A 15,530-nucleotide genomic window follows, 5' to 3' on the forward strand; every position below is an offset into this window, starting at 1 on the left:
TCGAGTTTACCAGGTATGGGCCGGGCTGGAGAGGCAGGAATTGCTGGATCTGTGCTAGAGACAGGAGCACATTGTACAGGAGACAAATCTGAGAGACATTGAACCAGTATTTTACACCAGAGTCAAAGGTGATGCCATAGACAACCTACACTTTTCAGTCGAGTCTCGTGACTAACCCTCCCTGCATATGCTCTGTTGCCCAGACCCTCCCCATGTGCAGAGGCCTTTGCCAGGTGATCTCTGCTGCCCCCTGGTGGCCGCTCCACTTGACCGCCCGAGGCCCAGTGAAATCCTTTGTCCGGGTGGAGATTCAGAACCCAGTGCTCAGATCCTGATTCCCTGATCCGTGGACTGCTGACCCCAGGGAAGGAATTCCTCTTCTCTGCGGGGCCTCTGTCAGCCTCAAGACCAGGCAGGAGGAGGTCAGGTTATCCATGCAAGTAGGAAGAGGCTCATGTGAGGAGGAGGAGGAGGCAGGGCCCATCTGCGGTATCACTGCTCCTGTCTCTGGGGAGGCGGGTGGCCGTGGGAGTGGTTCTGCGGCGTGACACAAAGCTACACAGAAGCCAGGGACTGCCTCTAACTGGCACTGGCTGCTGGTGTCGCCAATAGTGTGATGACGGCTACTGCTCCCAAGACAGAGGAAAACACTCGTCCAACAAACACTAATTCAGATCCGCTTAGTCTGGGACACATTCCATCCTGGGAAATCAGTGTGAACAGGACACGGGCCCTGGGTCAGAGTTTCCATCTTAGGACTGCTGCAGCAGAGTGGAAGTCTTGCTTTGTTGGTACCAGAGACAGTCTCCAACCTCTCCTACTTGTATCTCGTCTTCCATATTCATTTAGAAGCCACACTATTGCTATTGTCAAGTCCCTCTTGAATCGTCAAGATTGGCCCTGTGGCCAAGAATTGGCCCCTTGAATGTATCATTTGGGTGGGGATCTTTTAGGGGACTTTTACTCTTGTGAGGGAAGAAACAGAGTAGAATTATGCAGTGTTCTCTCCCTGTACTTGGTTGTGATAGCTGGAGCTGCAGCAGCCATCTGAGGTCTGTTGTCAACAGCAATAAAAAACAAAGCCTCCGTTGTTGTGATGGTGGGGCCAAAAGTGAGCAGACATGGAGATTAAAAGAACACCTGACTGAAGAATGAATGGGTTAAATAGGAAATTAAAAGAATAAATTAAAAAAAAATACATGGAAGCAAATGAAAATGAAAACACAACAGTCCAAAACCTTTGGGATGGAGCAAAGGCAGTCCTAAGAGGGAAGTATATTGCAATACAGGTCTTCCTCAGGAAGCAAGAAGAGTTGCAAATACACAAAGTAACCTTACACCTTAAGGAGCTAGAAAAATGAACAACAAATGAAGCCTAAAGCCAGCGAAGGAAAATAATAAATATTAGAGCAGAAAAATATGATCTAGAAACAAGCTAACAAAAAAAAGTAGAGTAGACAATGAAACTAAGAGCTGGCTCTTTGAAAGAATTACTAAAACTGAGAGGCCTCTAGCCACACTTACCAAAAAGAAAAGAGAAATGACTCAAATAAATAAAATCACAAATGAAAGAGGAGAGATCACAACCAATACCACATAAGTACAAACAATTATTAAGAGAACATTATGAAAAATTATATGCCAACAAACTGAGCAATATGGAGAAATGGGCAATTTCCTAGAAACATGCAAACTACAAAAACAGGAAGAAGTAGATAATTAGAACAGACCTATATCCAGCAAAGAAATTTAATCAGTAATCAAAATCTCCCAACAAACAAAAGTCCAGGGCCAGAAAGCTTCCCAGGGGAATTCTTCCAGACATTTAAAGAAGAGTTAATACATATTTTTCTCAAACTGTTCCAGAAAATAGAAATGGAAGGAGAACTTGATACTCCTTCCACAAGGCCAGCATTACATTGATTCCAAAACCAGAGAAAGACCCCACTAAAAAGGGGAATTACAGGCCAATATCCCTGATTAACATGGCTCCAAAATTTCTCAAGAAGATACTAGCAAACCAAATCAAACAGTACCTTAAAAAAATTATTCACCACGATCAAGTGAGATTTATTCGTAGGTTCCAGAAGTGGTTCAATATTCACAAATCAATCAACATGAGACACCACCTTAATAAATGGAAGGGTAAGAACCATATGATCCTCTCAATAGGTGCAGAAAAAATATTTGACAAAATACACCATCTGTTCTTGATAAAATCCTCGTCGAAGTTGATGGAACATACCTTGACATCATAAAGGCCGTATGCGAAAGGGATTGTGAAAAAAAAAATTAAGTACATTAATGTATGACAAAGACTGAGATTTTAAACACAGTGAACAACAGTCAGGTGTGCCAGACATGGGTTGCCATGCTAAAACTGGTAAAGTGAAGGTGGTACCCTATCATGTCTCTTGAACTCAAGCCCTGTTTCAATTAGGAGTCCAACAAATTCTTGAACAGACACTTAATGTGATGTGTACATACCAATTCAGTATAAATGGAAATCTAGCTAACATTTGAGGGGACAGCTAAGGATATCAGATATCCTTTAGAATTCCAGAGGATGTATGGAATGACCCACAAAATATCCCTTGTGCAACAGAGGAGCCATTTTGGAAAGCACCCATTCTAATGAGGGGACAGAAACATGCTGGGTGGTTTCTAGGATAGGGGTCCAGGCATCTGAGCAGAGGGGGTTCAGACATCTAACTGAGCTCAATGTGTGTCACATTCCTGGATGAAATCTCTTGGATATGGGGTCAAGGATGAGGAACTCTAGACAGAAAAATAATGTCTTTTGGTCATCATTCCCTAGGCAATATCATCTGATGTTTTTTCAGATGCTTTTGCTTCAACACAAGAATAGCTCTGCAAGGAGGGCCATTTTGATTATAGCATGGTGGAGTAGAGAATAAGTCAATGACAATTTACATGACCTAAGTATAAGCTTGTCTGCACTGGTGTGGGAGATGGGATGGAGGCATTTAAAGTGAGGATTCTCCTGACAGTTATGGAAATTGCACTGAGTAGGCATTTCCTTGTGCCTCTGTTCTTTGTGGAAGAGTTGGAAAGAGCTACCTTCTGGAGCTGTAACATACAGGCAAAGAGGAAGCTGTGACTGTCCCCAGACAATTCAACAGAGAGTATTTCTATTGATCACAGGGACTTGGACATTCTTCATCCTGCCCCTTAGTGCATATTGAGAAGATCTCCCCTCGGAGCTGTGTGTCGTCTTGAAATACAGCCTCTTCATCCACAAAAGGATTTTTGACCTCGTGTGTTTCCTAAAGAGATGGGTTTAGGGCAAAGACTCTAATCAGGGCTGACTACTCTTTGCCAGAATGGTAATGGAAATGCCCACTCAGAAAATGGACATATTTCTATAGAGTGTGAATGTTCTTATGAAACTATTTTAGTGTCCTTGTTCATACCCTATGAAGGACATTTAAAGAACACAAGAAAAGTGATGCCCTGGCCAGAGATAGAAAGAAATAACGGGTGGATATGGGATTGAGGGAAAGAGAATGTGTAGTAGGAGGAAGTGATAGCTAGCTGTTTTATTTGAAATGATTGTTCATGTGTGTTTTGAGCCTGTATGTACTATATTACTCCAGAATGAATCTAGATAATAATGTCTATTCCTCATATAGTAATAAAATGGTAACCTGTTAATGACATTCTCATAAATCCATCATTTAGTTCTGGGGTTGAGTGAGTGGTCTTATAGATTGGGTCCTTGCCTCCTGAGATCACTAGAAAGGTTTCCTGGGAACAGTCGGAGCAACTTTTTCTTCTGCCCCATGCTCTATTAGTACAAAGAGCAAACTCAGGTCCCCATGGTGCAGGAAACACTATATTTTTTAATTATTCTGGGTTCTTTTGACCACACAATAAGGCATAATATTCAAATAAGTGGCAAGAGTATCTCCAATGACCATTTGAACATAATATGATTAATGACCAATAAAGCTAAAGCTTTCATATTGGAAGCAATCCTGTTCACTCAACATCTAGCTTCTATATTTCTTGGTAATGGTTCCTACTCTAAACATAATAACTACCTTCTCCAGAGGAAATGGTGGTCTCACCTTAAAAGGAGACACACTAGGGGCGCCTGGGTGGCTCAGTCGGTTGAGCGACCGACTTCAGCTCAGGTCATATCTCACGGTTTGTAAGTTCGAGCCCTGCGTCGGGCTCTGTGCTGACAGCTCAGAGCCTGGAGCCTGCTTTGGATTCTGTGTCTCCCTCTCTCTCTCTGCCCCTCCCCCACTTGTGCTCTGTCTCTCTCAAAAATAAATTTAAAAATGTAATAAAAAAAAAAAGGAGACACGCTAGTAGAGGCAATGGTCACACCTGCCTTCCTATGCATTAGCAGATACTTTATAAAAAGGACACTGATGCTATTTGAGTCAGGAAGAATTTCTCATAACAGGTGCTTTAGAAACTCACAAGACAATGGCCCCTTCAGAAGGGCCTGATTCCTACAGAATTTCCACATGAGGACACATACCCTAGAGTCAAGCACAGCCTCTGATCGCCTTACACAAACATGAAGCTGTGATTCAGGAAGTTATTCTGTGCCTCTATTAGCACACGCCACCTTGCAGAGTACTTTAACCCACTGCTAGTAATCAAGGTGTGTTGCTCTTCCAGTCTAGATGACTTAAGTATGAAGGTACTGATCATTTATCAGGGAAAGAGAGAAGGTACTGAAACAGATTTTGAAAATAATTCATAGAAGAACATTATGGGAGAGAGAGACTAGGATCTATGCTAAACTGAACATCCATCCCCATTTGCCCATGAATGAGGTCATTGCCAGGATGTGGCACTTCCAGTGCTAAACATGGAAAGTTCTGCTCAACCGGGAAGAGACTTGGTCCTGACCAAAGTTCTGGAGACCATGCTCAGGTTCATTCAATGCATGAAGAATTCTTGGCCATCATTTTTGTGTATGTGTTGTTTTGCAATTTTTATCATTGGCATTTCACCCAGAAATTGGGTTTACCACCCATGGAAATCAGATGTTTTGGGGACCTCTGTGAAATGGGGACATGCATACTAGATAACTCTTCCTTGTGGAACAAAGGAGCCATTTTGGAAAGAGCCTACCCTGGGGGCAGACAGTCCACATGCAGGGCTGCTGCCAGGACAGGGGCTCATTGATTTCAGGGGAGGGAAGATTCTACCTATCACGGAGTCTCAAATCATATTCTCTCCTGTTCAGATTCCTTGGATGTGGAGTTAAAGATGAAGGGACATTGGGGAAAAAAACCCTTCCCTTTATCTTCATTCCCTCAGCTATGTCTTAGATCTTTTCTCAGGTGGTATTACTTCAGTCACTGACATGCTGAAGAATGGCTCACCAAGTGGGCTCATGTTGGCTAGGGCAAGGTAGAAACAACTGAAAAATGTCTTATATTTCAATCCTTAAATGTGAGTTATCCATACAATGGGATATATTTTGGTAGTAAAAGTAACTAAATACTAGTACATGCTAGAACATGGATGCAACTTGAAAACATCATTCTGAGTGAAAAAAGTCATTCCCAAAAGATGTCCTATTGTGCAATTCCATTTATATGAAATGTCCAAACTGGGGATGCTATGGGGACAGAGTGTAGGTCATTGATTACCAGAGGCTGAGCAAATTGGTGGGAAATGGAAGATGAATGCCAATAGTTACAGTGTTTCTTTTTAGGACAATAGAAATGTGATAGCAGTGATGTTTTCTCAATTTGGAGAATATACTAAGAGCCATTGTTTTAAACTTGTGAGTTGTATGCTATCTAAATATAACTGAAAAAACCCTTACCGCACCCCCCCCCCAATAAACCAAAAAAGAGAAAGTTGGAAACTGGATTTAATAAGACAACATCAATTCTGGAAAACTGAATTCAAGCCAGGCTGCACTGGTGTGTGAGATGGAGCCATTTAAAGTGAGGATTCCCTGGGAATTGCAGGAAGTGCACTGCACAGGCACTTCCTGGTCCTTAGTTCCCACCATTGCAGAGTTGGAAAGAATCACTTTCTAGGACCATATCAAAGAAGCAAATAGGCTCTGTCATTTCCCAGACAATTTGGCAGAATGTGTTTCATTTTACTTTATCTTGAGAAGGAAGAGGAACAGAGACCTGAATTCTCAAGACCATGCTGCATGAAGTCCCCTCTGCACAGGGTTGGAAGCATCTTCAGAGCAAGGAGGGAGCCTGTGAGTACAGAGAAGGTTTTGGTCTCACTTCCCCATAAACTTGAACCACTGTGGAGAGTATTACTCCTAGCATATGAGCAACAGTAATAATCAGCCTCATCTTCAGCCTGGAGCCCAGAGATGGTCAAGGAGGCCGTGTTGCCAGACTTGGAGCCAGAGAAGCGATCAGGGATCCCTGAAGGCCGGGAATTTACACTATAAATCAGGAGTTTGGGGGATGTGCCTTCGAGCTGTTGGTACCAGGAGACGTAATTATATCTCCCAATGTCATTGCTGCTGCCAGCACAGGAGATGGTGACTGTGCGTCCCAGATCCCCGGACACTGAGGGAGGCTGATTCAGGGCAGACTGGGCCCAGGACCCTGAAAAGAGAAAGAACATATTCTAGTGAGTTCAGTGCTGGGGGCCCAAGTGAGTCTGAAGAGCAGACAAAGATCAGTCCAGATGTCCCTGTGGACTCTTCCTTGAAGGCCGCACCTGTGTCCTGAGTGAGGAGACCGAGGAGGACCAGAGCCCAGGCCATGGTGCAGATGCCCCAACAGCACTGCCTTCTGAGACCCCAACCCTGGGCCTGGCTCCCCAAGACCTCTCTTATCCCCTTCCCCTTGCTCAGAGGAGGGAGGGGCCTCCATGCAAATGTGCTTCCTGCACCTGCCTCTCTTCAACCCTCTGACCTGGCTCTTTATTCTAGATACTTTTGCATCCCTGGGCAGCAGAGCTTACTCAGGACTTAAAAATCTTTAACATATTATCAGTCAGGTCATACTGAGCTCATGACAGTGCCCTGGAAATAGATCCAACCCATAGATATCCTTACATTTCCTGTGATGAGAATCTGGTGGTTCCTAAGTAAGGAATCCCAGGGCTTCTCCTCCAGATGTGTGACTCAGCTGTGGGGCCAGGATGACAGGCCGGCTGAATGAGATCCAACTGCTCCATTTCCTAGGCCTAAAGGTGGAGTTGGGGGCCATGATTCCCCCTCACCACCTTTTTATGCCCTCAGGATGGGTCCTCATGCATCACTCCATCCTATGTCTCTGTGGTGGTTTGAGACTGAGGCTGTGGCTGAAACCTGGGTTGTTTTTCAGCACTTTGAGAAGATAATGGGGAAGACAACACTTTGAGGCCTCAGAGGGGCTCAGTGGGAAGGAACTCTTTACATTTCATATGGACAGCTTAAGTCACAGAAAATCCCTTCTCTAAATCCAGGCCCTCGCTGCCCCCCGAAGGTGTATTGCAGGCACCAGGGAAGGGAAGGCAGCTGGAAATCCCTCCTCTCCTCCCACTGTGGTCTTCCCTCCCCCATCCAACTCAGTACCACACCCCCTGATCCTTTCTATTCCCTGGTAGCACATTTCCTTTGGTCCAGGAACTTTCTCCAGAATGGAATGTGCCATCGGCCACACCAGGTGGCCCACCGCTCACTTCACGACTATTCAGCATGTCCCACCACAGCTTTGGCTTAGGAGTCTTGCTTGTGAGGCATCTCTGGGCTCAGGGAGGAGTCAACATTAGATGTTAAATAAACAAACCCCAGTAGAAAGGCTGAGTGAGAAAAATGAGAACAGGTAAAGATAGATTGGCTTCTCAAAATGTAGGGGAAAAAAAATACTGTCTAAAGAAGAGAAAGCTCTGTAGGATTGAAAGCCACCTAATGGAAAGCAGAAGGTGAATTCTACTGTTTGAGGATGTGAGAAAAGGGGATCGGGTCAGGTTTGGCCTGAGGGCCCAGCTCCAGGGATCTCTCCTCAGGGCACGTTTTAGTGTCACAGGGAATATGGGACTTTCTTCCTAACGTCCTCTTTGTGCACATTGAGAAAGCCCCACTTCCAAGATATGCACCTTCCTGAGGTAAAGTTTCTTCCATAGACAGAGAGTTGCTTAATCTAGTAGTGCTTTCTAGAAAAGAATCAGTTTGGGGTAAAAACTCTAAGCAGAACTGACTAAAACTCATGTATAAACTATGGAAAATCCTCACCTCAATTCTCTTTTCATTTAGAAAATACTCACCCTCTTCACAAGGCTTTCAGTCATGATGTGATCTATCTGCTGTCCCCACAGCTTCCCATGCATCTCCCTGCTCTGAGTCTCCAGTCAACCATTGCCCAGCCCACTAGATTTCTTTCCGTTTTCATTGGCCATAGTCCCTCTACCTCAGCACCTTTACACAGGCTACTCCTCTGCCTGAAATGCCCATATCTTTATACCTCACATGTCTGGATCTTTCTGAGGACACAGAAATGTGCCCCAACAGCCCAGTTAGTAATCCTACCCGTGGAATGAATTAAGTGGGGAAGTTGAGCTAAGGTATTTGCCCAAAGAGTTTCCAGCTGCATTCAGGCAAGTTACAAAAAAATATTCCCAGCCAGGTCTGAGGAGAAGACCACAAAATAGAACTGTAGTTTTGTTATATGTCACCCTGGCAAATGCCACACTTGGTGTTGTGCCTTTTACTCTCTTGGTTTCTTTCTGCAGTCACCCATGGCTTGGAGGAAGGCAGGGGCAGAGGACCTGCTCTTTCCCACATTACCCCTTCCCGGAAAACACAATTCTGGCTGCACAGAAGGCTGAAGACTTATTCATCCCTGCTCTGAATGAAGAGGATGACCAAAGGCTTCCAGTCTAACTGAGCTCTAGTAGCCCCTTTTCCAGAGACCAAAACCTGGCTGGGAACATGGCATTCCCTTTCCACCTCTCCTTAGGGTGGGTGCTCACACCTCTCTCTGTCCCCAGCCTCTGCAGTGGCCTGAGATTGGGTCTGGGACTAAGTTTTAGGGTTGTTTACTGTATTGTGCAGAGAAGGGACAAGAGACTTAAGAGTTTTCCCCCTTAGGAGGAAAGGGGAGAAAGAAGCTGATGCCTGGAGAAACCTCAGCAGGACTTTGGGGATGGGGTTTGGTGGGGGGATGTCATTGCAGTCCCCAAATCTAGGCTCTTGCTGCCCCCTGGTGGCTTAGCTGAGACAGCCCAAAACCAAGAATAAGGAGGAGACTAGGGAATCGGCTTCACCTCCCTTCCACCCTTTCTCCCCCTCCTTCCAAAATGGAATTTGCTCCCCACCCACCACCCCTGATGTCTGTGTAATTCACTCTATGCTCCATGGATAAGTTCCTGAAGCTCCATCTAGAGTAGAATCTGTCACCTGACACACTCCCAGCTCAGGACCACTAGCTTCCCCAGGGACCCTTGTCAATGGATCACTACCTGGGAGGCAGGTCTCTATTCAGAGCAAGAGGAATGTGGAATAAAAATTGAAGCCAATCCTGGCAGTAGACATGCAAGAGAGAAATGGGACAAAGAGAAAACATTTTGGAGTTTTTAAATGTCTGACATAAAACTCAAGAGGGGAGAAACTGAGGAGGTTCTAGGAACCCTGGAAAAGATTTTGTGTTCTCAGCAGGTGAGGAGGAGTTGGACAGGGCTCAAAGGAGCCTCAGCCTGAGGGTCTAGCTCTAAGCACCTCCTGTCAGAGGGGAGTCCTGTCTGGGAAATCTCGGACTCTAGTTCCACCCATGAAGAGATGTGTGAGTTTTTTTTAACACAAAGTTGTATGTAGGGAATTGAGAGCTAAACTGTGGCTCTAGAGATATCAGGTGTAATCATTTACAAGTTCTGTAATTGTTATCACATCTGGGGAAAGGTCCTATACAAATATGGTTAAATTAGGATCTTGAGATGGGAAGAGTGTCCTGGATTGAGATAAGAAAAGGGCCTGGATATATATCACAAGTGTTCCTATGAGAAAGACACAGGGAGATTATACACACACACACACACACACACACACGCACATGTACGCACACACGTGTGCACACACACACACACACACACACACAAACACACCGGAGATGACCATATGAAGGAGAAGGCAGAAATTGGAGTGATGGAGCCATAAGCCAAGGAATTATGGCCACCACCAGCAATAGGAAAAGGCAAGGAATGGATCTACTTAGAGCCTCTGGAAGAAGTTTGGCCCCCCACTAACACGTTGATGTTGGCCCAGTGTTGGTGATTTCTGACCTCTGGCCTCCTGAACTGTGAGGGAATAAATTTCTTTTGATTATTGCTGTCCAGTCTGTGATTTGTCACAGCTGCCACAGGAAACTCATACATAAAGTCAGTACTCTACTCTGGAATGACTGGACATTGCAGATCTGGCTTCCTAAGGAGTTTGTTACTAGAGTTAGAGCTCTCAGCCTCCCAGTCTCCCTGCTCCCCTTCCTTACTTGCTCTGATCACAGGGTGGGCAGTACTTTTTTGGTGGTCCATCTGTCTTGCCCTGAGGGGCTCTGTAGTCTTGACCATTTCCAACACCCATGAAGGTCAGGCATCCTTGCTGGTACCTCTCCCTTTGCCACTCACTTGACTTCTACGTTTAAGCCTCACCAACAGGCTTCTATCACTTCCAGGTCCTGCCATCTCTATTGCTACCACAGAACCCCCTTCTTCCCTGCCTCCCCAACCTGGCCCTAGCTTAGAGGAGAGCCACCCACTGAACTTTTTGATGATCCTGGTGCTTCTCTGCCAGCACATTCCTCATTGCTCAAGTAAATGCTGTGTCTGCCAGGCCCTCCTGAGAATCATCTACCCTGGGGAGCTGTCCAGCCTTACCTGGTAGAGCCACTCCTGCCAAATGCTTCTGAAGCCATCATTTTCTCAGTCTTTCTAAGGGTCATCGTCCTGGCGGTGAGCTTGCAGATTGTCTCAACATCCTTGGCAGTTAAGAGTGCTTCTAATAGGGCTTCTAATAATAAACTCCCTTCATCCAAACTGAGTTTCTGCCCCTTGATCCTGCACCCTCACAATCCAGCCCTGTGCATGCTCTTCCAGTTCCTACCGTATATAATTGATTGGTTGTGCAGCTCCTATGCCCCTGTACACCCTCTTGTCCTGGTTTTGTGCTGACATAATCCTACTTATTGGCCCACAGGCCTGCATGACAGGAAGGGATGGATCCACTCCCCGCCGGGGGGTGGTGAATATTATTTCAGAGCACAAACTTCTGTACCATCTCCAAGCAATGGCAGGGTAGGGATGAGCCCTAAATTAAGAGGGGGTCACTTCTGTCAGCTGTATATCTCAGGGGAATTATTGATTCAAGACTTTTGGGCGCTTGGATCCACATGGCTCCTTCTCGTGGCTCAGGACCTGTAGTTATCCATTCAGGGCCCTGACTGGCATATAGCAAAGCTGCCTGGTGGAGAGATCACTGCTTTCTGGAGGTCTGCTACTCTGAGGACTGAGTTCTGGGCCTCAGCTTTCCCCGACCTCTGCACAGGTAGGATGCCTTTTTCAACTAATAAGGAGGACTTTTGGCTTTCATTCGAGGCCTGTCCTTGCTGATTTGTACTCCCAGCCTTTTACGTTTTGCAAATTATCAATTGCACTTAGCAAGACTCTTATAACAGTGAAAGCAGTAGGGTTGTCCCCACACTCTTCAAAAGTACCCGTTTCCTTGTATTTCTCAATTGCCTGACACGTGGCCCTGCTTTTGCATATTGTCCTACAGGTAAACCACCTCTGTTCCCCTCCAGTAAAAATTTAAACAATTACATTACTCTATGTTCTCCTATCCTTAAACCCCTAGTTGGAGTCTTCATTGCTCCAGAATCTCATTTCTGTGTCTCCTTTCTCAGACATACCTGCCCCTAGAGTAGTTCAGGACTGTCCTAGTTTTAGGCCTGACTGCTCCCTGTCCTGAAATACCCATAAGTCTCAGGCAAACCAGGCTAATTAGTCACCCTCGTGATGCCACCTGTCGTGGGCCAGGTCTTCCTGGACACCGATGCTGAGGTGGAAGTGAGCACATAGAAGAGTGCTGTTGGTGTCACCCCTGCCCCATGCAAAGGAAGAGAAGAAGCAGGATCAGGGAATGAGCCCCCGTGGTGTGACACTTCAGCCCCTCCCAGGGGCACTCGCCCAGTCAGAGACGGACATGCAGAAGACAAAAGGAGGACAGTGCCTGAGAAGAATAAAGGGGAGAGAGAGCAGGAGTCAGCAAGGAGAGCCTACAGACAGCAGTGGAGATGTATCCCCTGAGAAGAGAGAAGGGTGCAGAAGGAGGATTAGAGAGTAAGAGCCTCCAAACTCAGAGCAGCAGTGAGAAAATCTCAACCTGCCCGTTGGGGAGCTCCAGAGCAGAGGTAAGCATAGAGAAATCCCAGTTTTGAGAATCGGCGAGGCCTTTCACATTGACATGCTCAGTCACTGCCAGGCAACTGCCCAGGAAGCACATCCCTTAACTAGAAAGCTAAGGCAGATCCTGAAGATACCTGTACTGACATCCTGGAGGCAGGTTTCCTTAGGCAGGCAGATCTGAAAGGCTCATCTGTGGTTGCCCTACTTGGGCTATGGTGTAGTCTTAGCCAACTCCAGGGGCGTTTCTGGAGCTGAGACAGCCCTTCGCGTGTTCCCATACTACAGCAGGACAGCCTGGACTGTATACTGGTGCATCCAACAATCACTACATGCAGGCTGCTCCGGAGAGGGACATGACTTTGAGAGGGCAAATCCCTCCTGGGAGAGAAGTTTCAGGAGAACACTGGAAGGTGAGGACTCTCTGTCCCTCCAGCATCAGGGATGACATGACTTTCATGGAATCTGGGCCACTCATCATAGCATCCGCTTCATTGGCCCAGCAGCAAATGGTCATTTTCACTTCTCTCAGTCAACAAGCTCCTATAAAGGCTAGGAATGAGAAGTCTTATGGAGCAGGGAACACACAGAACATTTCCACTATAACATACTACACATTTAAAAACTTCAAGCATGTGAACCCCTTGTTCAACTTGGGAAGCGTCTCAGGAATTGGGGGCGGGGGGAAGAGCCTGCAAAACTCATGTGTCTGTTGCTATAGGCATGTTTAGAAATCAGCATATCCTCAGAAATTGAATAACAATAAAATGCCTATGCATAAATAACAGGGTCAGAGACCTGCCACCAGACTGGAAGTTGTGCTGGATGGGGTGCCAACCCCCGTTGTCTGGGGTCCACAAGGCAGAGGTCCCATGGAGGTCAGTAGAAGGTACTGGATGCTTCCTGCAAGAAGTAAGCAGAGGGTTTCTCTTTAGTGATATATTACTGGTGGATTTTCAGGCACTCCAAGATACAGGAATCACTATCTTATTTAATTTGTTCAAGAATAATTTGCCCACACAATCAATCACGATGCAAACATAAGAAGTACAATGGTTTCAAATTAAGAAATAAAATGATAATTTGAATTAGACATGATTTATAACCTATAAAAACAAAGTGAATTTCCTGGATGACATTAAAAACTAATTTGCTGTACACCTGAGTTTTATCAGTGGGAGGGCATAAAACAAAGGAAGCTTGTACAGTACAAATTAAAAGGGCACAATAGTTGGGGAAGATCTCAAAATGTATGATATGCAGATGTATCACATTCTTACCATCACTATAACAATCTATCATAAGCTTAGGGGCTTAAAATAATAGAAAATTATTCTCTTACAGTTCTGGGAGCCCAGATTCCAAAATGAGGCTGACAGGACTGAAATCAAAGAGTCAGATGGGCTGGCTCCTTCTGGAGTTTCCAGGGGAGCATCGGATATCTCACTCTTCCAGCTACTAGAGGCCACCAGAATTCCACGTAGCTGGTAGCTATGTGATGCTAGTTGCTGCTCTGTGGTCACCATGCTTTCTCCTTTTCCGTCCTCAGGTCTGCCTCTGAGGTCTGCCTTCCTCTTAGAAGGACACTCATGATTACATTCTGGAGCACCAGATAATCCAAGATAACGTGCCTTGACTTTCTGTTATTCAGGGTTCTCCAGAGGAGCAGAACCAATAGGAGATACATAGATCCACATACATATATGATTATGTGATTCTGGAGGGTGGGAATTTCCACAATCTGCAAGCTTGGAGACCCAGGGAAGCTGTTGGTGTGATTCAGTCTGAGGCTGAAGATCAGAAAACCAGAAATGCCGATGTTGCAAATCCCAGTCCGAGAACAGAAAAAGATGGCGTAAGACGTTCCAGCTCAATAGTGAGACAGGAAAAAATAAAAGTCAAGTTCCTCCTTCCTCGGCCTTTTGTTCTATTCAGGCCCTCAATGGATTGGAAGGTGCCCACCCATATGGGGGAGAGCATCCCACTTTGCTGAGTCCACCAGTTCAAATGCTAATCCCTGGAATTCATCTGGAGACACCCTCACAGACATACCAGAAAATCATGTTTAATTTGGTCTCCCCATGGCCAGTGAGGTCAGCATGTAAAATGAACTGACACAGTCCCTACCTCAAGATCCTTAATCACATCTGCAAAGTGCCTTTTACCGTAGAGGTAACATTCACAACTTCCAAAGGTTAGAACTGGATATCTTTGGGGGCTAATACTCAGGCCACCACACCTACTGAGGTGCATGTGCAGAAAACACTCTGAGGGGCTGTTCTCAATCTGTTTTGCACAGTCGTGCCCTAATATATTCCAGAAACGGGAGCTCTCTGCAACCAATGTTTAGAAGTCACTATTAAACGGCCTGTTGTTTTCTTTAGCTAATTCCAATACTCAGGGAAACCTGGGAGGCTATTTGTACTGTTTGAGCCTCCACAAAGGGAGAACTCCAGGAAAAGAAAAGTTCCAGAAATACCCACTGGTACAATCCTGTCCTGTTCACAGTCGAGCTCGTAGTGCTCTTGTCATTACCTAAGCAATGAGCCACCCAGCCACCCCACTTGCTATTGCTTCCATTCAAAGAAGTATTAACAGGACGTTTTCCTTACACAATTAAAGAAATTTTAGGAAATCGCCTATGTATTCTCACACTTGTCCCCAGCAGGTTTATTTTTTAAGGCTTCCATTCCTCCCATTGCAGGCATGGAGGGGTTTCCAGTGTGAAGTCCCCAGGACATCCTGGGCAGTGCCTCTCAACCTCCTGCTCCTTCCTCCTTTGATGTCTGCAAAGATGCCAGGCCCAGCCCCTGGCCAGAGTTACAGAAACAAAGGACAAAATGACCAGGATGTGATGCCACCAGGGAGAGGAGAGGCCTCTCCCGCCAGTCCCTGTGAAGTGGCTGCTTCTCCGGGAGGAGAAAATAAGAAGCATGAAGCACCACTGGAGGCCCAGATCTGTTTGCAAGTTCCCTAGTGGACTGAGCAAACATAATGATACACGGGGATGTGCTTATTTCTTTTCTTTCATCTAGCTGGATAACTGGAATCAGGCCAGGAGAGTGGCACAGCAGACAAAACCACCAGCTTTTTTTTTTTTTTTCCACGGATGGGACAAAAGAACCAATTGGGAAATATTTCACTGAAATGAAGAGACCAATGCATGTGCAAAGCTTGGTACA

General features: G+C 45.7%; 3 protein-coding genes and 2 gene segments (V, D, J or C); all 5 read right to left on the bottom strand.

Moving 5' to 3' along the window:
• Positions 1-6,791, bottom strand: part of LOC102964473 — a 277,151-nt gene extending 270,360 nt beyond the window's left edge. The window contains 2 exon segments of the V gene segment in view: positions 6,272-6,575; positions 6,691-6,791. Coding sequence covers positions 6,272-6,575; positions 6,691-6,736 — 350 coding nt within the window.
• The window catches only part of LOC102968706 (immunoglobulin lambda-1 light chain), a 718,086-nt gene that overhangs the window by 321,590 nt on the left and 380,966 nt on the right, over positions 1-15,530 (bottom strand). The gene's annotated exons all lie outside the window — the stretch shown is intronic.
• LOC122232563 overlaps positions 1-15,530 on the bottom strand; it is a 1,057,381-nt gene that overhangs the window by 303,581 nt on the left and 738,270 nt on the right.
• Positions 1-15,530, bottom strand: part of LOC122232564 (immunoglobulin lambda-1 light chain-like) — a 586,739-nt gene that overhangs the window by 293,553 nt on the left and 277,656 nt on the right. The window lies entirely within an intron of this gene.
• LOC102959445 (immunoglobulin lambda-1 light chain-like) overlaps positions 1-15,530 on the bottom strand; it is a 480,152-nt gene that overhangs the window by 280,132 nt on the left and 184,490 nt on the right. The gene's annotated exons all lie outside the window — the stretch shown is intronic.

This window comes from Panthera tigris, chromosome D3 (assembly GCF_018350195.1).
Source record: "Panthera tigris isolate Pti1 chromosome D3, P.tigris_Pti1_mat1.1, whole genome shotgun sequence".
Taxonomy (NCBI): domain Eukaryota; kingdom Metazoa; phylum Chordata; class Mammalia; order Carnivora; family Felidae; genus Panthera; species Panthera tigris.